Raw genomic sequence first — 23,984 nt, forward strand, 5'->3', positions numbered from 1 at the left:
ATATACTTCCATAGTGTAAAGAGTAAATAAGTATTATTTGAGTAAAACTCCAAGTTAAAATAGCAGAATTGCTTTACTGTATTTGCTTTTGTATATGAAGTGCACATACAAGGTACCTCTAGAAATATACAAATTGTAGCTCTTATTATTTGGAAATATGTTAGTACAACTGAGAGTCATCTCCAAACACCCCATGTGTGTTCCAGAAGTAACTTTCAGTTTCTGGCACTTTGAATACAGCTGTTTTAACTTACCTTTTTTTTTATTCAGGAAATAATTTATTGTTTCTGCTGCTCTGTGCTATCTACTGAGAAGCTTCTTTCACTATAACTTTTAATTACAAGCTGTTCATGTATTGTTCCAACTACTAGATTCCTGAGAAAATCCAGAAGAAAAATTATGCTGTGTAATAATTTAGTTGTTCAATAGTAGTAAAAAGCTCCGAGCCATTGGAGTATGTTAAGAGTGAGTGTTTGGAGAAAAAAATTAAGAGTGTATATGTTTAATATGATGATTTATCTTAATTATTTTGGGTAGATGTGTTTCAGTCTACTGAAAGGGAACTGTGTCCTCATGTCATTCTCGAATCTTAAATTCAAGAATGACATGAGGATAAATCATCATATTAAATTGCGTCTTCCTTTGATGCACAAAAAGGGGAAAAAATAAAAAGAAGAGGCAAATCCTCTTCTTTTGACAGACTTGCATTGTAGATAAAGCCAGTGCATTAATAAAGAATGATAGAGAACGCTATCTTCTCTTACTTTTGAAAACAGAAATAAAACTCCATCTACTTGCAACACCTCTGTTTCTTTTACTAGGTTCTCAGTCTAACTTGCACCTACACAAGCTATTTTTAGTATATTTTGAGAGACATATATGCGTAAAAGGAAGACAAAAATCAGTGTAAGAAGGTAATATGTACATAGTTATTCCATCACACTTGGTTTATTAATACGTGTTAGAAATAGTACAGTTGTATTTTTCTATTCATTGCTCCAAAAAATTCCATAATTCCGTAGTACCACAGATAGACAGAATTAATATGCCAATGAACCTTGGCATTCATGGCATAAGGTTTCCTGCAGTTCTACTACTGTTCCTGACATTATTGTTTGTTCAGATTTTTTCACTCTGATGCTGTCTATAGTGGGACTCTACTCCAGTGATTCAAACAGGATGCTATGCATCTTTCAGATTTTTAAAATTATTTGGGTGATTTCTTCCTGAAATCATTCTGCAGTACTAGGAAGTTAAAAAACAAAATTTTTAATGTTACACTACATCAGATCTATTTGCTAAATATACATAAAATATATAAAACTTGTACTCTGTAGGCTTTAGGTTTGTAAAACATGTTTAGTTGATGATAGTAGGCTGTATATCTGTAATAGCAATTGTATGTTATTGATTAAAATAACTACATCAGACTGTCATTATTAAAGCAGCTTTCTAAAAGATTAAAAATCTTCAGTTGTTTTGGCATAAAGTTTGTGCATATGGTATCCATATTTAATATTTGTGAAGTGAGTTTGGAGTTGATGTCAGGGTTTCAAATGCTGGCTCTGGCAATGCCTCATTGTGAGGCTCTGGGTGAGTCATTGTCAACTTCGTGTATTCAAGTTTATTCAACTTTGTTTATTCAAAGTTTATTCAACTTTATTTATTATAAGAACTGAGATAATAAAATAAATTTATACCCACGGGTATATTTGTAAGATTAATTACTTAGACTGAGATGTATCAAAGCCCTAAGGTGTAAACGAGTTCTATTGGAAACAGTATTGTTCCTGTTCTTGGTATGTTTCCTGGATTAGTACTTTAATGACTGTGCAGTCTTCTGAGAAAGTGACATTGTAAAAATGCTTCAAAATATAAATACCAAATAGATTATTTAAGGATTGGCTTCTCTACATATTTTCTTTTTTATTTACTGTGGGAATTTCTCTCATAGTTTCTTTCCTGATAAGCCAACAGACTAAAACTTAGTTAAACTGCTGTTTATTTTTAAATTAGTCACTTCTGTGCTTTTGAAAAAAAATTGATTCTCAATAGGAGACTGCTGTTGAGGGCATCCGAGGAAACCTGTACTGTAATTATCAGTTATATATATATCTGCCTCCATGGATTTCTCTAAGATTTATTTGAGGCCGAAACTTAACCACATTTCATTCTTGTCTTAACAATGACTAAGGGTTACCTAAAATCATGTGGACAACAGGAGCCTAGTAATCAAGGCTCACAAGTTTGCTTTGAGAGCTAGTTGACCATTCGACTATGGGATGGGACCAGCGGTATTTTTAGCACATTATATCTTGTTTTCAGTGGATTTTCTTTCTAGTTCATTGTTATTTTATTGAATCTGTATCCATGGAGGTGACTTGCATTTCTCTTTCTACTATAAAACATAAAAGTTTAAGGAAAAAAATACTTTATTCTCTAGTTTTGTGAAGGCATAATGGAATTAACATTATTTCATGTTAATTTTTCAGATTTGCTTGGGACATTGGAAGAAATTCTTCCTAAACTTCAAAAAGATGTTAGTGTTTGGATAATGGCCAAGGACTCCACGCTTCCAAATGTGCATACCCTTTTAGACAAAATAGAAGCTGCATCTGAAGACCCTGTTCCAGTTAATCGATGCTCTGCCAACAACCTCAAGTCAGCTGTTTTATATATATTTACTTCGGGAACAACAGGTACAGATCTTCTAAAGAGTCCATGTTTTCCTTCAGCTTTCATCTAGAAACTTGAGTTTTCTGAAACTGTAGTATCTCAATAGCAAAATGTCATGGTTCTCATCTAGAAGCATTACTATAGAAAACCGCCCATATTTCTTGTGTTTCTACTTGGTAGTTTATGGGTTTCCCTTCTTTATTTTTCCCCACCACATTGTACAAATACTATGAGAGGCTTTACCTCTTATTACTTCACATCTAAGGTGTTTATAAAATATTGCTTTTTTGGTTGGCTTACAATCATAATAGATAGTATTTTTGTGACCACGTAACACTGCCTAGCTAAAGTTATTAAGATTTTTATCTAGAACTTTAAAAAAGAATCTTGAAACACACAAATAGACATTTGTTTTTCTTTCATTAAGTCATGTTTTATGCAGGTCACTGTAGAGACAGAAAATAGGATTAAGTTACTAGCCTTTTAGTTTAGAAACAGATGTCTGAATTGTGCTCCAGCAGCTAAGAAGCTAAGACTTAAAAAAACCTGATCACCGACGTGAAAGGCAGCATTGTTTTTAAGCTGAGTGGATTGACATTCTCATTCAATTGAACACAACATTTTTAGCCACTTAAGATTGAAAATGCATATGTGGTTTGAGGCTTTGTTCCTTCACACAAATAATAATTTATTTGCTTCAGGTTCTCAGGAAAAATTAGGAAATAAGAACATCAGTATCCAATAAAAAAGTTAGGAAGTTATAAATATTGTCAAGAGATGAGGTTTTATGTGTAATACTACTAATAGAAATATGCTTAAGCTTGCTTGTTAAGAGTTGGGAGTTAAATTAGCTAAAAACAATTACAGAATTATCCAGGTGGGATGATTTTGTTCTTACAATTAGAGTATCTGTGTGAAGTGTCAAGTTTCAGTTATGTGGAATTTAAAGTATTTTTGAAACTTTGTATGAAATACATGAGGTTTATGTATGAAGTTTCTGAAGTTTTTGTATTAAATACATTGAGTTTCTGTTATGTACTATGTAACTAAAGTCATAATGTTTGTTTAGTCTGAAGAGTATGGAATAACTAATTTTGAGTTAACGAACATTTTCACATTCTTTGACTGATAATCTTAGTTAAAAGAAATGAGTATTTTGCACAGTCTGTAGTAATCTTTCTGTAAAGGCAGAAGTAAAAACTCAAGAAAACTTCTTGCTATAAACAATTTATGGCAACCTAGGCATATTCCCTTTTCATTTAAGTGTAGAAAAGTGGAATAGCCTGGAGGGTAGCTCAACTCTCCACAGATTATACTTCCAGCTCTAGCTAAGTCTTAAAATGAGCAATAGCATTGCAAAAATTGGTGAGAAAACTTTATGAATCGTTACATTTTTTGAAATATTGAACTGTTCTCACTGTTCATCATCAGCCTGACTCAGACTGAAATTTGTGAGTGTGTTTGAGAACACATATATTATACAAGATCATATCCCCTACTCAGATTAATAGGTACCAGAGTAGTAGCACAAGAAGCTCTTGCCTGTGAGTCTGCATGTTGCTGAAGAGAAATGCTGTGCTGAACTTGAAGAAACTCATCCAGATGAACCTAACTGATGTGGTCTTCTCACAGATTTTTTCTTTTTTGTTAATTTATCATAGACTTCGTAGAGTTCTAAAACAAATAGAAGGATGTATGATTCTTAGATAAGCACCTGCTGTGTGACCTACTCTGTGTAGATCCCATACCTTTCTTGTTTACCTTACAATCGCTATGACCCTTGCCTGAGCAAGATCTGGTGTGATGCATCTTTATATTAAAAGAAGTCCATATCTACAGTAAATTTTTTGTTCCTTCTTGCTTTATATAATTTGCTAGCAGCAAACCAATGAGTTTTTTTCAGGTTTACACTTATTTGAATGGATGTGACATCAAACTAAATAGCAAAGAGATGAGGTTACAAACTGGCTAATCTTTATCCGTACAGAAACGTGCAATATTGTATTAAATAGCCAATTGTCTATTTATGGCCATCTGAAAAGATGGTTGACAATTTGGTTACAGAAGTAAGAATTGACTCTTTTATGATTTTAGAGACTTCATACACAGATTCCCTTTAAGAAATGCTGTAATGCATTATTTTGATTTTATTGCAGGTCTTCCAAAGGCAGCAGTCATTAGTCATTTACAGATTCTTAAAGGAGCTGCTGGACTGTGGGCTTTTGGTGCTACTTCAGAAGACATCATTTATATTACTTTGCCTCTTTATCACAGTGCAGCTTCTCTTCTAGGCATTGGTGGATGCATTCAGCTGGGTAAGGATTGTTTGCTTTTGTTGTTAATAGAGAATCAATTATTATAAAAATGTCAAAAACACACTTAGGTTCACTGCCCCTAGGCAAGCTAATGCTTTGCTCAAATTCACTACATAGTCTTTTTTGGAATAGCTGGGTATTTTGGGCAGAGGGGATGCTTTGTACTAACAAGGGATCTCTACAAGCTCTTTTTGTGGAGAAGAATTAGTTATCATAATTTGCGTCACAAATTTTATGACTTCTTTATATTTAGGTCAAAATACATATGTAGTATTTTGGCAGTGTGTATGGTGCATTAGTGCATGTACCACTAAGCAATGTACAGTAGAATGGAATTAAAATGTATTTGGTGAACTTAAAATATTGACAAATACATTGACTACTACAGACTGTACAAGATTTTTCATGTATTTTGAAATCCCATATAACTTTTTATCCATTTGATTTGTGTACTGTTTTGACACTGGCAATAAATCAGATGTATTACTGAGACAATGTAGGTGTCCTCAATGACCCTTTTATAAAAGATTTATTTGGAACTCCATGGCAAACACTTTGTTTCCTTATGCATCAAGTTCAAGTCAGAGCAAGGGAAAGATCATTGTGTTATGGGTTAATTCTGTCTGAATCTGCATTAATGAATACTTTCTTGAGAAATAAGGCTTCAGTGATACCCACATGATTTACTAATCAGCCTGAATCTTCTGGGTATTTTCAGTTAAACGCTTGAACACAAGAGTTCAGGTTAAACTCTTAAAATATGTTACCAACAAACAGTGTTGTAAGAAGAGAAGCTGACTTCTTGTTTTTAAGCTCTGATCGATTGCATTGCTCTCAGCCAGGAGGCTGATTTCCTCTGCCTTCTTTGTCTACCAGGTTTGAAAACATGTCTTCAAATAAAACAGCTTAAATACTGCATAGCTCTCTGAGCGAGGCTGTCTTAGTTCCTCACATGATCTGTTTTATAGCTAAGCTGCCACACAGAGCAATTGCCTAATTTAATTTTCCCTACTGTTTCCATAAAGGTGCAACCTGTGTATTAAAAAAGAAGTTCTCAGCTAGTCAGTTTTGGAATGACTGCAGAAGGTACAATGTGACTGTCATCCAGTACATTGGAGAACTTTGCCGTTACCTTTGCAATCAGCCAGTGGTAAGTGGAATCAAAGTGGTGCCTATTTGTCTGTCAGTACATTTATTTTTCTTCATTTGGGCATGCTAAAAGGGAAATTAAACTGTACTGGGCATGTCCTTCTGCCCTTCCTCTTATGTGAGGTTCTGCAAATATTTAGTGATATGTATATGCTTAATAAAATTAACAGCTTGAATCATGAAGATGTACTAAAAGTATGATAAAGAATGATTTTGAGACTAAAAACTGATTCAGTATCATTTGGTGAAAAAGTACTATTTCACGGAATTTTGCAAGGTGAGTTCAGAAAACTAGGAGTACTTTTCAATGCCTTTTCTGAATTTTCAGAACTTTTTTCTTGGCATCTGTGTGTATCAGAGGTCTCGTGTTTTGTATACTATGTTTTAGTACTGTTTTGTTTTCTGAAATGTGCATATTCTGAGACTATTTAATTAATATTTTTAACTTGGAAGGGGCTTGGTCTAGGTTAGCAGCTTTTTGTTCAAAGTGAAACCTTTGCTTTTTTTTTCTGGTGATAGAACTATTCTAGACAGCAAATATTTAGGAGAACAGAAAGAATTTTGTGAAAATATACAGAAGTTGGATGCAGTGCAACTGTTATCTCTTTGAAAGTCTCCCTTTGCCACTATCATAATTTCATTTTGTTATTTAAAAAAAATAATCAATGTTTTATTTCCTTTTCAGCGAATTTTATTAAAATGACTCATCTTTTAGGAAAAGGTACCAGTAACTCAAAGTATTTAATTTGAAATTTATTAACATCATGCTTAAGCAGTATTCTAAAATAAGAGAATGCAAATCAGTCTTGTTTTCCAACAGAATAATAATTTGCATTAATATCGGAGTTGCTGACCAAAGAATGGAAAAGGTCATTGGATTGCTTTTCCCTGAGGAAAATTTTCAAAAGTATGGTTAACCAATGTAGTTGTGGGTCATGGATCCAACTGCTCTATCCATGTGTGCCCCAGTAAAGTAGAAGTTCTTGAATTAAAGGGAGCATACATGATGGCTTGGTGAAGACCACTGGTGCTGATGAGAAACCAGAATAGTGATACTTTCTCTGATTGTTTTTTTTTGGTCTTTTTTGAGGGGGAGTAATGTTTTGGGATTTTGTTTGGTTTTAATTTTTATTTGTTTGGGGGATTTTAACTTTCTAGTAAAATAAAAAATAGTTGATAACAAAAAATCAAGTTATAAATCATAAGAAAAGTCAAGACATTGGGGAGGCATACTTTTTATAAATTGTGATTTTTTAATTCTTCATTGTAGGGTAACTTGATTTCCACAAAGTCATTCCCTTCTCTCCAAAACTTCATAACTTCTGCTATGTTTGCAGTCTGAGATATTAATTATTAACTTTTTCTATTCTCCTACTGTACAGGGAGAGCATGGCTTCTTTTCCTACTCCTTTTTTATCTTGAAGCACAAATTATAGATTAATGTACCTAATTTCTGAAACAAACTAATTTATTTTTAAATCTTTACCAAGCCACCAGGAAGTAAAAGCAATTTCAAATTGTGCAAATAAAGTAATTTATACCATCCTTAACTATTTATATACTACATACAGTGGTTATACAATCAATAACTATTCATTAACTGTATAACTATTCTATTTGTTAATTTATGTGCATACTTTCTAGGAGCTGGCATATCTAAACTCTTTCTTCTGTGAGGCTACAGATGTTTGTTTTGTTTTGTTTTGTTTTTGCCTGCTTGCTAAGCCTCAAGAAAAATTCAAATTATAAAACAAATCAGTTTGACAGCTAGGTACTTGAAGAAAAATATTAAGTATCTGTCATGTTAAAACTGGAAGAGAAACATGTTCATACAAATAAGTGGAAGGTTTTAAAATACCTTATGCAATTTGCTCTTAGTTTTCAAGTAAGTAAAATAATTACCTGGGTTGGATTTCCTATTTAAGTTTCATTAATGTAGAAGTACTATGTATGCTAGCAGCATGAGAAAGATATGGTGCATTTTAAAGTTCTGTCAGGATATTATGTGGCCACTGTTCGTGAGATTAGAGTGCTACAAAGCCCTCCTAATCAACCCAGATTAATCCATAGCAATTACCTTATTTTCTTAATTTGTTTCTTCAACACTAAACTTCAGATAAATGGTATATTGTTTGCAGTTGGAGTCCATGCTGTGGCCTCGTATTTCATAAATTCCGATTTGAACTTTGGGCAAGTCTCTGTGGTAGCATATAGGCTCTTGGCTGAGCTTTCCCTACTGGTTTTGTCTTGTTTGGTCATTCTGCCTCCCACTCACATCTGCAAAAGCTCTTGAAGGCTCTTGCAGCAAATTTTTCTGAGGTTATTCTGTATCCAGTTTGGTTTAGTAATCTGTTGTCTGGAAAGAACATTTGTTAGGAAAGGAAGTTGTGTTTCTTCCTTAGGTACAAGTACAAAAAGATCCGGCTTTATGTGACATTCATAGATTTTGCTGGGTTTCCATGTGAGTAATCCTCACGCCTGCCCTCTTCCAAACACTTCTGCAGCATTTTGATTGTAGTGAAAATAGAATGACCTGCATTGATGACTAATAGCCATCAGTAGCAACAAAATGGATCTGTCTGTAAGATACTAGCATGACTAGTCCAGTGAAGAAGAATATACAGAAAATTGATAAATTGGTCTTGATGCCTGACATTGCTCAAAGTCTCTATTAACAATGATCTGAAAAACTATAAGAGTATGGCATAGCAGAGCTCCCTGTATTGCCTCTTAGCAAAATCCTTGGAAATACTTCTCTACTAATCTGTGGAAATATTTTCCTTAGACACTTGCAACTAATTTAAATTTTAGCATCTGAACTGTAAACGAAACCTTCCAAAGGCAGTTGCAGATTTATTTCAAACTTGACGTAATCATCTACTTAATAATGCATTGCATCCTAAAGCTTTTGGAAAGATGGGAATGGTAATGTGTCTTCTCTTTCCTGCTTTTCTGTAAAGAAGACTTGCATCCTGAAATGTGTTACAAACAGAGGGTAGGAATCAGTGTCCTTAACCATTATGTCATGTTTTCTACTTTTGTAAGCTGTGATGCAGTATGACAGTTTTTGTATGATTTATGATACCTTGCATGAAATAGGTAAGCTCTCTATTAAAACCAGTGTTCACTTCTGCTTCTATTCAAAGTCTGTGTCACAAATAATTGTATCATTGCTTACAATTTCCTATTTAATATGTGTCCTGTTTTATGTCCACTAGGTATTGAGACAGTGTTATCCTCTGGCACAAGTAATATTTCTTATTTCCTTGGAGTTACCTAAGTGTATAAGACCATGCTTATCAGCTTTGAGACTTTGTTTTGTTAAGCTGAGGCAAAACAGTCTCTCTACTAGATACTGTTTGGCCAAGGTTTCTTTGGATGGGATTAAGCTCTCTGAAATTACTTCAGAGAATATGCTTAGGGATTTATTGTGTTAAAACTCTTCTCTGTTAGAACAATAGTAGTTTAGAAGGTGAAAACAAAGAATTCAGTGCTACTGGGATAAGGAAAGAGAATGAATATTTATTTTCCTGCTGTCGACTAAAGTGTTGTGGGAGATGACGTAAGGATGGGGTTTATGTAGTTGGATAGCACTGTCTCTCACCGAGAAGCAGTTTTCCTTAAAGGAAGGGAATTTAATGGTCACATAAACAAGGAGAAATTAGTCACTAGGCACTTTTCTATAATGCAGGTTTTACTTGTAATCACCTTTTATTTCCCATTAAAGTTTAGCTCAATTTATGCTCGGTACTTGAAATTGTTCTTTCTGATATCCTTAAAATGTGGAGTGGAAATCTGTTAAGCCCCTTGCAGGCTTTTGGCATAAATATTTTATTGAATACCCTAAACCAGTAATGTGACACAGTTACAAACAACCACATCTGTACCTTCCATGGGAAGGCTTCTAAGAATCTCTACATGTCATTAAAATTTAATTTACAGGGGTGAATTTTGCAATTTGTATATTCTTGTAGTGATCTATCCTTTAAAAAAATCTGAAACCATTTTTGCGTGTCATAAGACATTATTCTTAATCCAAATACTGCTTACTGCAGTATCAGCAGTTCCTAAAATAAAATTGAGCATTGTTTTTACATACTGTTAGAGAAAATATAACTTTTAGGCTAAGAATGTGTCCAGCACGTCTTAAATTAAAGCTTAGAAAAGGTCATGAGATTTGGAAGCTTGTATTTTTTTCTCTCTAGACTGTATCATTTGACCTTATAAAGAAAAGACTGTATGTCACAACAAACATTTTGTTTTCAACTGCCATAACTACAACAACAGTATTATTTTTGAAAAGTGGCTTTAAAACACATTATAAACCCACCTATTTTTCTTACTGCCTTCTGATACTTACAGATACTGGCATACTCTCTTGGTACCAACAGATGATCCTGTGTCTGTCTTCTCATTCTCCTCACTAGTAATGGTAAAAGGTTTTCAGATGTTCTTTGTGGAAAATGTCTTCTGTGATGTCCTAGGAAGCATTAGTTTTTCATATACAAACAGCACGGAAGGCTAGTTACAGCATCAACTACTGATTCTAGCACGGTGGATCATTACCGAAGAGGTCATACAACTTGGCCAATTTCTCTCCTTCCAGCTCTCAGTTTTTCCTAGACTTGTCTTTTGGGTTAAACAAGTGGAGTCATGCAGAAAATGTGCTTTTATTAAAGCCTGGAAATCACAATCATGCTTTCACAAAGGGAAGCTTCACATTGCTCACAGAATACTGTATGTAACGTGCACCACAAGAAATAATCTGCATGTGCTTTAATTCTCTGAACTGACCTTTGAAAAGTTTTGTGTGATTTATGTTGACTAGTGCACTCCTGGGACAATCAGCAAAAATACAATTACCTCCTTCGTATTACTGGGTGGAATACAGACAAAAGTGATTTTTTTTTTCTGTTGGTAGATATTTGCTGAGGAGATGTGAGTACAACTAAACAAATTTCCTATTTGAAGAGCTAATTGAAGAAAGCTTCTTTTAGAATATAATTTTAATAGATTATCAGGAGATTGATTATTAAATATGGGGTGAGAATGAGCTATATTAAATAGCAAGCAACCAGTTTCTGTACTAGAAAGATGTATCCTTATCGTACTTTTCCTGTCCTTTCTCATGGTGCATCTCTTCACACTCTTCCTGTTCTCTTTTATTTGTAGTTTTAAATTTGGGTATGTGTTTTGCTAAAAAAATCTAGTTGCAGTTTATAATTAGGCATTACTAAAAAATGAACATGGATGTGCATCTTGAAAAATATATCTGTAATAGTAGGGTATCTCCCATCTTACAGTCTAATAAACTACCCGATGGCCCTTTTTCAGGGCTAATGTATCAATAGAGGAACGAGTGAACGTGTCGTTACATACACACCTTGTAAATACTTGAATGCAAATCCTGTGTCATCTCTCTTATAATATTTTATATTTAACAGATGTGTGCATTCTCAGGCCCTGAGATTGCTTTCAGTTTAATCAAGGCCATGATACAGAGAAAAATTCATGCCTCGTTTCCTTGCATTATCTTTGCTTCTCTCCATTTGGATATTCCTTATGCAGAAATAATTAAAAATAATAAAAGCAGGGCAATGAACAATTTCTGTGTTTGTTTAAAGTGGCTACTTTAAATGCAGCACATTTTTATGTAGCTGCAATCATTAATCCTTCCTGCACCAGTTAGTATACTGCTGATAGCACTCTAAGAGGCATTTAATCACGTAGATGTTTGTTGAGAGCACTTAAGGAGAAAAGACTGCTGGATGAAAAATCCCAGGTATGTGGTGTTTAATGCAGTGAGGCAGATCTTGACTTGTCAGTTACTTAATATATGTAAGAAACAAGCACGCGAGATGGATATATATTTTGTCAAACTGATTTATGATGTGTGCAGATGTTTGGTACACAGTTCAAAGATCTTGGCAGAATGAATGGAAAAAAATTCCAGGTGTATGGTAAGAACTGTTCTTGCTTATTAATGCATTGATGTCAATGAAAAAGTTGTAAAAGTGCTTCATCTTCACTGTTAGAAATAAGTGGATGAACACTGAACCCCCATTTTATTTAAGAATCACTCTGAATTAAGAACATAAAATCAAAGTGCAGGAAAATAAATAGACATTTTTGGAAGCTTTGGAAAGACGTTACTACATTCTGTTGGTCTAAAATCTCTCATCCTCACTATCTGTGGAGAGCTATTAGTAAATTCAGAAACACAAATCATAGTTGAATTGTCAGAGGACATGCAATTTGAACTTATTTGTGGTAGGTGACCCCAGGGTAAGGCACTGAGTCCTTTGTAAATGAGATTTTGTGAGGAAATACAGCTTTTAGCGTAGGAGGTGTTAATTTGGTACAGTGCTTTTGCAGTGGGCTGAGAATACGCATGCACACAATTGCTGCATGCCAACTGTTGCAGGGCAGCTGGCTGACATGCCACTGCTTGATCAGGTGTCAAGAACGGCACAGGGATAACAGAGCTTTTCTGCTGAAAGAGAGATGTATTAGGTGACTCCTTGGAATTCCTTCTACTCCTTTAACTTTTTTTATTGTACCAAAGGTAAGCTAGTTAATGAAATTCCATCTGAAAATGGCAGAAGTTCAAAGCCTATTTGGTCTAGTCAGTTTAAAGCATGAATTTCAGCATACTTATTTTATTTCTTTTTTCATTACGACACCCTTCAGTGTTCATCACTCAAGCGTGTTTTTGTAATTTGGCTGAATTATCATCTCTTTTCCTTCCCTTCTCTTACTTACAGCATTTGATTTACTCCATAACTATTGAGCCACTGTGCCCATGGATACCAACATTCCTGTCCTAAGAGTTGGACTTCGGCACTTATCTGTACAATAACATATGTGATGATGTTTGATGTTAAAAACAGATGACAGATGTTAGAATGGCTAACTCTGTTTTCTTTACTGTGGGTCACTTTACATTGAAAGTTAGTTGCATATAAAGCTAACATGAACTAATGTCATATGTTAGTTATAAAAAAGATAAAAATAGATATTTCTGTATTACTTTACTCATATGTAAAACTAATGTAAGTAAAACTCACTGCTTGAAGTTTCCCTAATTTTAGCAATTTTCTTCATAGTTATTAAAACTGCTGGGAGATGAAATTACATATAATTTTCATTATTACAGTTGAAAGACTGCTAAATTGATGACAGTTTTAATGTCTTCAAAAGAAAACCGTGCAGTACTCTTCAGGGAATCTTGTACTGACAGACAGGTACAACTATGGTGGGGCCGACTAAATCACAAATACGGCAGCTGCAGGAATGCAATCTAACAGTGGATCTACCTTAGTTGTGAAGAAGTGAATTACTCCTCTACCTTTTAGTAATCTGCTTTCTGTGATCAGTTCTTGGTAACATCATACACCTTCTTTGTATTTTTGCAAAAAGCCTGAGTGCTGTGACAGCATCCCTTCCTAAAGTGAAATTGTTTTACATTGTATTGTTGATGTTGATGATAGGTGTTAACATTGCAAGAAAAGTGGGATGATGTAATCCTCTCAGGACTACTCTGCATCTTTTTCACTAAAGAAACAACTTTGTGTTGTATTAATATAAACCAGCCAAAGTAATGTGAAGAACTGAAATTACTGCACTTTTAAATGATACGGTATTTATTCTTTTGGGAAGAACACCCAAACACTATAATCCATGTAGGTCATTGTCTTCTAGTTCATCCTGGAAGATGAACTAGGCTAGGAAAAAACCCTATCTTTTCAGCAAACAGCTATCAATGCTTTTATTTTTCTTAAAGTAAAAATAGTAGAAGCAAAGTCTTTTTATTAGCTTGGTCTCTAGAGGTTTTGAATGTTCCTAGCCTGATGAAAGATTCAATTACTGTGTATATATATATATATGCACATGTTCGTCTTTTCTGCTCATGGTGGAACAAAGAATTTCCTTGAAAGTATCTCTTGAGCTATTTTTTGTATCTCAGCAGAGGCAGTAGATTTGAATAATTCACTGGCATCAGCAAGAGATAACTGCAGTTTCTGCAGTGTCCATGGCTATGGACACATTTCAGTTTCACATTTCATTTCAGTTTAGCATTGAAATTGCAAGGAAAATAACTCGCTTTGAATTTTATAAAATGTGAACAATTTTGTGGAAGAAGAAAAAAAACATTAAAATGTTTCCCGATTAAGTTCAAAGTAACACGGAAACATTTTCGTGTAAAAAAAAAAAAAGAGAATGCTATTGTTCTTCATTGACAATATATATATGTAGTGAATTTTAATTTATAATATAACAGATGTTATTATTTCAAGTATGTAAAAACCTACACTGTTGCATTGTGATATTGTGTCTGAAGTTGAAAAAACAAACCACTGTAAAAATTACATCTGGGGCAATTTTTAGATACTTTGTTCCAGGCTATGTCCATGTCAGATTTGTAGTGTTGTGTAATACAACACTTGTTAATAATGATTTAGCATGAATTCAATAAAGTATGTGTTTATGTGTTTAGAAATTACTTTCACACCTAAAGATAGAAGGGGAAAAGCAGGAATTGGGTTCTTGTAGAAACAGAGTTGTTAGAGACCAGGGGAGGCTGGTGAGTGATGTAGTTTTGAGGTAGAATAGCGGGATAATGCCTCAGATTGTAATCTGCCGACACCTATCTGCATCTAGTGAAACAGGCACTTTCCTTGCTGAATCATTTCAGCAAGAGAACTTACTTTGCAGAAGGAAGACTCTAAAGATGAATGAATACATTTTTATCTTTCTGTGAGTTACTGGTTTTGAAGAGGGAAGAAAAAAACATAGCGGTCTTTGTGATTTAGAGGAGTTTAAAATTCCATTGTGTTTCCAATTTTTTGTTACAGTAGGAACAATTCACATCCTCATGAAAAGTCTAATTTGTCCAAGACATAAGCCTCAGAGGAGCACTGCTGTCTATGTACTCAGTTGATGTTTTACTGGTTTTGATATTCAAATTGTTCAAAAGATTCCTGTTTCACTCAGCTGACCAGATCTCTTCACAAAAATAATTTGCTGTGATTTTACGTAAGACTAAACATGTTCAGATAGATTTTTACTATAAAGCCATAAATAATTCATACTGGTTTGATTGGGGGGGGGGGGGGGGGGGTTTGGTGGGGGGGGGGGGAGGGGCATAAATAATAGAAAAGTAGAAAATAGGAACTCTTTCTATAGTATATGTGTGTGACTGTATACATATATGAATCTATGAAAAGAATGTGAACACATGCAGATGTGTGCATTTGTATATAGAGAGGTGTTTGCATACGTGTATAGGAGTGTAGGTAGATGAAGGTGTATAGAGACTGTTGCAGTGGCAGCGTGCTATGCAGTTCTGAAAGTATGTGGTAGCAAACTGTACCTATGTTTATTTTGAGCTCTCACTTCTAGAGCACTCTGTATTGCAACTTGAAATGATTGAAAAGGGAGTCATAGTTTAAACTAGGTGAAATTAAAAGAAAATAAACCCAAACAAATCCAAACAGTACAGATGTTTTGCCTTCTGGTACTTCAGCTTAAATATAATTGTGTTCTAAAGGTGGTCCATGCAATCTCAATGTTTGGGAATGTACAGATAAAATCAGAACCTCTTACTGAATTGGATACATACTACTGTGTTCATTATGGTAAGCATGGGACCTTACAACAGTAAAGACTCAAGATCACTAAGAAATAATGTATTCCAGTAACATTGAATAAAACCTTGCGAGTCTTAATATTGAAAAAAGTACAGAAGATGACTCATATGCAATGTGTGGGAAGGAACATATTTTACAAGTGTGTGAAATCTGATTGTTTCCTCATAATCAGTCTGAAGACAGAAGAAAGTAACTATTCATCTCTTCTGACTTTAATCCCATGATAGAAATAATTCCCATCTTTCTCTGTTCTTCCCAATTTTTTAATTCCTCTGGGGAGAAATAGAGTGAGACAAATACAACTTTTAAGATATGGACCTGTTTATATAAATCATTGTAGTAATTTTTTTCAGGAAATAATTTGTTTGTTCAACGAGATATTAGGTTTTAGATTGCAGCTTGCTGCTTTGCAGCTGTCCACCAGCTATGCCAGCTTTCTTTAACTTCTTGAGTGTTATTTTTTCTTTTTTTTTTTTTTTTTTTTTACTGGATGTATTCTGAAGAAGGTATGTTTTTCCTGCAATGTATGCACCAATCAAATGCAGTCATCAGTATACTATATTTTAATTTTTCCCCTTTTTTTCACAGAAGGAAGGTGAAAAAAATCACAAAGTCCGACTAGCAGTTGGAAATGGAGTAAGAAATGATGTTTGGAGGGAATTTTTGGACAGATTTGGTGCTGTTAAGATCTGTGAGTTCTATGGTGCTACTGAAGGAAACATTTGTTTCATGAACCACACAGGAAAAATGGGATCTGTTGGGCGCACTAATTTCTTCTATAAGGTGACTATTTATTTACATTCTACTTAGTAGTAGTGCTGAAAAATTGTGTTTCTTAATTGTAGTACAATCGTAAGTCCAAGACAAATTTTCTGACATGGTTATTGCAAGTTAGTTGACCCTCTGTAAAATATTGGCACCCAACCCAGCAGTTCACTCAGCAGAAAAACTGAGATTTTTTATAGAGTTCACAAGAATCAAAAAGGCTTTGGCTCTCTTCTGAAAGTTTTGAGTAGTCTGACAGTTGCCAAGTATAGTTTCAGGTCTCTACTACATTAGATGACATAAGAAAAAGTTGGATTTATTTTAATGCCTAAGAACTCCTTATTGCTGAAATAAGACTAAAAATTTCCTATTCTGATTTACTGTTCTACAAATTATGGTTAGAGATGTGTTTATATAGTATGTTGATATTACATACTGCTATGTAAATATTTGGCATAAATGGGAATTAATAATAATTAATATAGTGTAATAATTACATACAGTAGCATGTAAACAGATACAGACTTAATAGATATTCTATACCTCGGTGCAAATAAACATAATTAACTCAAACTACATCTAGCCTGTATCAATATTCAGAAATGTTAAAGATAACACAATACATATATAATCACTGTTGAGGTATTGTAACAGAGAATACTTGGCCAGATTATTAATTTTAAAATGCTATACCCCTTTATCTACAGTCTAGTGTAGGTGTTTGCTGTGTTCTAGGCTACTGAAACTAGAAAAAAACCCTGTTCTGTTATTTCATCAGCTTTGAAAATGGCAGTCATATATTTTGGGGAGGAGGATTACATGTTATTTATATCACACATTATGACTTTCCTCTGTCCTTCTGAGTAAATGAAGAATTTATTTCTGCTTGAAATTCACAGATGTACTTTTTCTTTTTGATCCTGTAAGGACAATCTTTTAAATGATTTGAAAGTCTCAAAGTAACTAACATGTGTCCCAAGCTTTAGCTAATCATATGAAAGATGTCTAGCCTTTTTGCAAAGAGCATGCGTATTTATCATTATGTTGCTGTTAATGCCAGTTTTTATTCTTCTTGAAATAAACAATATCTCATGCACTGCCTAGAATTTTAAATTGAGTGATACCTATCTATATACAAGTCCTGTTGACTTAAAGGACATTTGTGCTCCTTAGGAGAACTGATAGCAAAATGTCCCGACAAAACTTTTTAACGAGTAATGTAAAACCATTGTTTGGAAACACAACAGAGGTATCTTCTGATGCCATGTAAATAGGTTTCTAGGCAGCATATGTGTTTCAGGGTCCTCAACTTCAATACTCCATCACCCACAGTACAGTCACTACACAGACTGCTTTATACCCTGGGGCCAGAGGTTCTTCACTTCTTGTGCAGGAACTCAGACTGCAGTGAGGATTCTGGAACCACTCAGAAAACACTACAAGAGCTAGTGTTGCTCAGAAACCACAGAGAGCTCAGAATTTAAGCAGATGATTCCACTGATTCTCTGTCCTGCATGTGTGATGCTCCATCCAGTGACCATCCAATGCTGCTGGATATCTCCAGAAGGGTCCGGAACTGGTGCAGGAAATCAGAGATCTGGAATTTAGGGAGTAGTAGGTGAACCAGGAACCTTACAGCTGATGTTAAATTTTGTTTCAGATTTTTCTAAGCCTGATGCCTTATAATCTTACTAGATTTTTCTAAGCCTGATGCCTTATAATCTTACAAGATTTTGCATGTGTTCCAAACTTGAGTAAACTTGTTTTCAGTATTGCAGAACTTTTGATAGATTTTTGTTATAAGTCATTAACCTTTAGGAAATATCTCGTGAAGTGTACAGCAGATAAAGGTTAAACTTGAAACTACCTGCACATTTATTTGTCCGTATTTTTAATCAGCTAGTGTGGGGATTTTGCATGCGACACTAAATATATATTTTATTGCCATAGTTAAGTTCATTTTTATTTATTCCAGGCATTTGCTCTGGGGGGTGTTTTTAATACATTTTTCAGCTTGCAGGTAACTAAACAATGCCTTCTGAAGTGTGGCTGTTGTTTGTTTTACTTCAGTCTAAATGACATCCACTAGACAACTAGTGATATGTAAAGGAGAGCAGCATAATTTCTGATTTGTTGACTTGTGAAAGACCTGAGGCTGGAAAGAAAATCTGTCTCCTGCTGTAAAGCAGACAATGGCACAGACAAGGCCCAGCCACCCAATCCCTAACATTTGTTGTTTCTTCAAATAAATGCTACAACATCTTATGGAACATTCTCTTGACACACAGGACTACATGAGATAACCTTTAACATGCTTTCTAGGGATTTCCTGAACACCTGTTTCTAGAATAGAAAGAAACAGAACTGAGAAAGTGGGAAAAAGAGGTTTGTGTGTTCATATATGTGATATACTAAAGGAGAAGGAAGAGACTTGCTCTCTTCCTACAGCATAATTGCACAGCTTGCAACAAAGTGAATGCAGTACAAAGCCCTATAGATACAGGTATTAGGAGTATAGAGGGAAAAATAGCAGAAAGTTTCAAAGTATAACATTTTTAGTGGGGGGGAGGGTGGGGGAAAGTAAAAAAAATAGCAGTGCATTCTGTTTTAGGTAGTGACAATGACACAGTTTGTAAAGGTGAAATATAGATAAAAATTACAGCTTTAAGAGCCAACCTTAACTCTGAGTGAGCAAAGTAACTTTTCTACCAGTGACTGCTAAAGACTGGGGATAAAAGTTTGTGATAAATATTAAGATTCTACAGAATACATTTATTTTCATAAAAATATTGGAAGACATAAGGTAATAGAAAGAAGCAGATGAATGTTACAGCAGTTGACAGAAGTTACTGTATTTAACATGTTAACTAAAAGCAGTGCCCTTGTTTGCACTTCTTTCTTTTCACACTGTGTTCTTTATATAAGAGGGATCGGTTCATGTGCTTGAAACCCTCCCTGTAGAATACGAATAAATCTTTCAAAAAGGATGTTTACATAGAGTCAATGAACAGAAAAGTAGAAGCCTCTGAATAGCTTTTCAGCTGGTGAAACTTAAAACGTTTCACAAAAAATACAATGTCTTGATTAACACAGTAATATAATAAATTACTGTTTAGTCTTTACATCTGATATACATATGTGTCTAGGTAAAGTTAATAATCAATTACATTATATATTACATACATTATGCATGTATTTATATAGATGTGTTATGGAAAAAATCTTGAAAACCCTCAATGTCTATCAATATATAAATCTCTTTCTTATGCTGAAATACATTCTGAGTGATGACAGACAAGAAGGGAGCTTGGGATTAATGAGATCCAAGGAAGCTTATAAGAAGGGCTAAAAATAACCCAGGGTACATTCACCTGAAAAGCATTATGTAAAAAAAAAAAAAAAAAAAAAAATCCAAACTTTATTTGTAAATGTAATTTCTCATTATTTTAAGCAAAGATACTCAAACTATCACAGGAATCCAAATCTCTTATGCAAAATATTATAGATAAAAATCAGCTTTGAGCTGAGAAACATTTAGATTTTATAACAAATCTTATAATTTCAACATATAAAATGGCTTTCACACAGCCATTCAGAATTAGTATTATGCACTTCTTCATGCAGTTGTAGAACTTGTGGCAGAAGACAAATTATTTTGTTTAAAAATAAACAAAGTTCATTTTAAGCAAATTTTAAAATCCTGAGAAACTGGGTTCAAAGGAAGAATACTGATGTGTAAATCCAAGCAGCGGAAGCTCCTAAGTTCATTGGCCAGTGAAAATTAATGTTGTTTCTTCTCCTTTGACTAATTTTGAGCAAAAATAATCTAAAGTACTACAAGTGTTTTCTAAGGTATTATATTCTTACATGTCATGACTCAGTTAATATCAAACATAGCTTAAAAGATTTATTTCTTGGTTTTGTTTACTTTGGCTCACAAAGTTGTGTGGAGTACCTATGCATCTACTTTTTGCAACATAAATAAGGCATTTCAAGTATATTTTTTAAACTGTCTCCTAGATGTGATGACACTATGCTCCAAATTTTTTTTTCTTACATTTCAGTTTTTAAAGATGCTTGAAACTAAATCTAGTACATGTAGTGCTTTGTTTTTGAAACTGGTATTCTCCAAGAGAATTCAAAAACACTTCACCTCTAAAACCCATAATAAAAAGTTTGTGATCTCTATTTTCTGGTAAAGGTTCTCTGAGCATTCTCTGCAAGTGGAAATGTTAGGAATGTCAAAACTACTTTCAAAACAATATTTAAATTCACATATTTCCAACCTAAAAATAAAACAGGTGAGGGAAGCTGTTAATAGATAACATCTAGGCTGCATAGTAGTAGACAATGTTGCACATTAACACCCCTTTCAGTTTCAGCTCGCTAAATGATGCTTTTTGTTTGCTACGCTTATGTTGTGCTTCAGAGAGTAAGGCGCAGATTAAAATGATCAATGTTGGATGTTGTACGCTGTGAAAATAATATGGTAATGCTTCAACAGCTCAGGTCCTTGTCCCATTAGAATTTAAATAATTAGGCGAACCAAATGTTAGTCTGTGCACAGACTAAATACTTTGCTGTGGGGCTTTCATTTTCTAGTTTTTAATATGAAAAGCAAGCTGCTTAGAATCACAGAATGATTTAGCTTGGAAAAGACTTTTGTGCAGGCACAGCTGTTTGCACAGACTATGCATAGTTTCATTATGCATATTTAATACAAGATGCAGTTCTTTCTTTTAATTATGTATTTTCATGTTTATTATTTCAGAAACCTAACTGGAATACACTTCGTTAGTACTCTGAAGTTGTAGGCAAAAGAAGATGTATATAACATAGTACAGTTATATATAATAACATATATATATATAATAAGTTTTTAGATTATCTCAGATACTGAATTACAGTTTCTGTGTGTTTTTAACAACTTAAAATAATTCTTCATTCTTTCAGAGCTTAAAAACTGTATCTTGTCAAAATACTACTCTGCATGATGCACTATTTTAAGCTATTCTAATCAGACACAAAACCAGTAACATTTAATTTTATACCATTTCATTCTTATTATTTATATTACTCATTGCATTTTAAACCTATTAAAGTAATAAATATCAATGTAAAAAGAATGAAAGTGAAGAAGAGTAGCATTTAAATGTAGACAGGCAAAAAAAAAAAAAAAAAAAAAAGACCTACTACCACTCTGTTCCTCAAGAACAATCAATTATTTTCTAATTGAGGCAAACTTTCTGGCCCTCAAATTCTTAACTTTGTTAAATGATTTAATCTGAGGTTAGGAAGAATAATTACCCTTGACTTAATTAAAATAGTGTCCCATTCTTGAATCATTACTTTGTTTTGCAGACTATGACCTTTTTCCTTTGATCAACTGTCAAAAATATCTTTTTGTTTCAGACGTAGGGTAGAAGAAAACATAGTGCTGAACATTGAAAGGACTCAGTGAACCAGTTTGGTCCACATGAGACTGAAATTGTGAGATTCTAGTTACTCTTTATTCAGATTTCTTTGAGAAAAAATTATTTATTTACAACAACATTTCGAATTAGGATAAAGATTAGCAACTCTTTATCCAAGTTAGTGGCAGAAAAGGAAAGAGGTTTATGTTTTAAAATCCTACCCTTTACTTCAGTCACTTCCATATAACCCTCCTTAAGTTATATTGCATTTCTTTATTGTGAAGAGTGCAGGTCTATGTTAATTGTTCCCCTATTGCCAGGAATTCTCAGGAGAAGATAATTACTTTGGTTTCACTAGTTGTTAAAGATTGCTGATACATTTCCTTTTGGGAAGGCAACACAGAATCCCGAGCGGGAAAAGCTGTCTCTTTAGAATAATAGAGAGACAATTTGGACCACTGCAAACACAGTTGTCCAAATAGTATCAGGAAGTGTCTCTTAAAGGTCCAGTTTGGATTCATACCACAGCAGAAAAACAAAGCAAAATAATATTCACATGCTGTATATTCAAGGAAAAAAAAAAAGTTGCAGTTGCTAGTTTTGATAGGAGTTATCTTGTCCTTCAGTTTGCTTGGAGCCATGGCAGGATGTACCCTTCTGCTGGTGCTCACTTCCCATCAACATACAGGAGCCTGAGAAAGCAAGAGGGAAGAGCTGAGGCTAGTTAAGCAGCAGTAAAGCCCAACAGGAAGCAGGTTTTCCTTTGTGAGGCCTTTCACCTGCCAGCTGTTTTCAGTGCCAGAAGATTCCAAGAACATGTCATATCAGCCACCACCATGAAATGTCACTTAAATTCTAGAGACAGCGCTTCTGTTATGCTGACTCACATTGCTCTTTCACTGATGATGTAGATCCCACAACTTACCTATAAGAAAATTAACAAAAGGACAGCTCTGTGTCTTCATTTACAAAACTGTTTTGATGTTGCTTACCTCCAGGAAATGGAATAAATTTACATACAGAATATTTTCAGTTTTAAATGAAACTGCATTCTCCTTTCAGATGAGCAAGACCGGAGTACAGGTTTCCTTATGTGTATTTGCTGCCACCAGATGTCACTGTGTAGATGAGTAACTGATGACTTCTTCCCTTTTTTAGCTTTTTTTCCCATTTGATTTAATCAAGTATGATTTCCAAAAAGATGAACCAATTAGAAATAAGCATGGTTGGTGTGAAAAAGTTAAGAAAGGTAAGTATGTATTTTAATAGGATATTACAGCCTATTGATTTTAATAAAAATACTTCAGAGAATTGTTTTAAGGAGGCTTGCTATTGTGTCACTGCAGTTTACCAAATTAACTATTACTCTTTGCTCTGAAAAAAAAGCAATATGATTTTTGATCTCAGATAAAACAGCATTAAACGTACCAGTGCTGATACCAGAAGCACTCAGGAGATCCTTGGATGTATTCACAGAAGACTAGTGTTCAAAAGTGATGCTATGGCATTATCTTTGAATTTATACATAGTGACATCTGTGTTTTTTAAAGGAGGTTAACATAAGGAAATGGTTGCCTAAGAGATCTACAGGAAGGACTGGTGGATTAGACCAAATGCTTTTTGATGAGAGATTAAGTGTTTCCGACTAGGTGATGTGATTTAGCTTAATAATTAAAAAAACCAAAAAAACCCAAAAAAACAAAACAACCAAAACCCCCAAAACAACAAAAAACCAAAACTGCTTTATTATAGCTGTCCTAAAAATATTTACCAAAAATCATGATTACACAATTTTTCAAAGCGTTACCACATACTGGAACATACATTGAACTGTTGGAGGGTAACAACAGCTGAAACTGGAGGAAGAAAAACTCATATTAAAGGTCAGGCAGACAGCTTTAATAGGGAGCTGAAACAGATTTTTCAAAGGAGTTATGAGATTCTCTAACAGTTGGTAATCAAACATAGTCACTTTGAAGATGATATGTCACCAAAAGCTGAAATTTTATAGGCAT

The 23,984-nt window shown here is 34.1% G+C and overlaps 1 protein-coding gene across 2 annotated transcripts in view; it reads left to right on the forward strand.

Moving 5' to 3' along the window:
• The window catches only part of SLC27A6 (solute carrier family 27 member 6), a 37,559-nt gene that overhangs the window by 6,306 nt on the left and 7,269 nt on the right, over nucleotides 1-23,984 (forward strand). For both annotated transcript variants that reach the window (XM_041486729.1, XM_041486730.1), the window contains exons 2-6: nucleotides 2,493-2,699; nucleotides 4,833-4,991; nucleotides 6,017-6,141; nucleotides 16,379-16,573; nucleotides 23,128-23,218. In XM_041486729.1, coding sequence (XP_041342663.1) covers nucleotides 2,493-2,699; nucleotides 4,833-4,991; nucleotides 6,017-6,141; nucleotides 16,379-16,573; nucleotides 23,128-23,218 — 777 coding nt within the window. The remainder of the gene's footprint in view (nucleotides 1-2,492; nucleotides 2,700-4,832; nucleotides 4,992-6,016; nucleotides 6,142-16,378; nucleotides 16,574-23,127; nucleotides 23,219-23,984) is intronic.

This window comes from Pyrgilauda ruficollis, unplaced genomic scaffold (genome assembly GCF_017590135.1).
Source record: "Pyrgilauda ruficollis isolate IOZ18807 unplaced genomic scaffold, ASM1759013v1 scaffold78, whole genome shotgun sequence".
In the NCBI taxonomy this organism is placed as follows: Eukaryota; Metazoa; Chordata; class Aves; order Passeriformes; family Passeridae; genus Pyrgilauda; species Pyrgilauda ruficollis.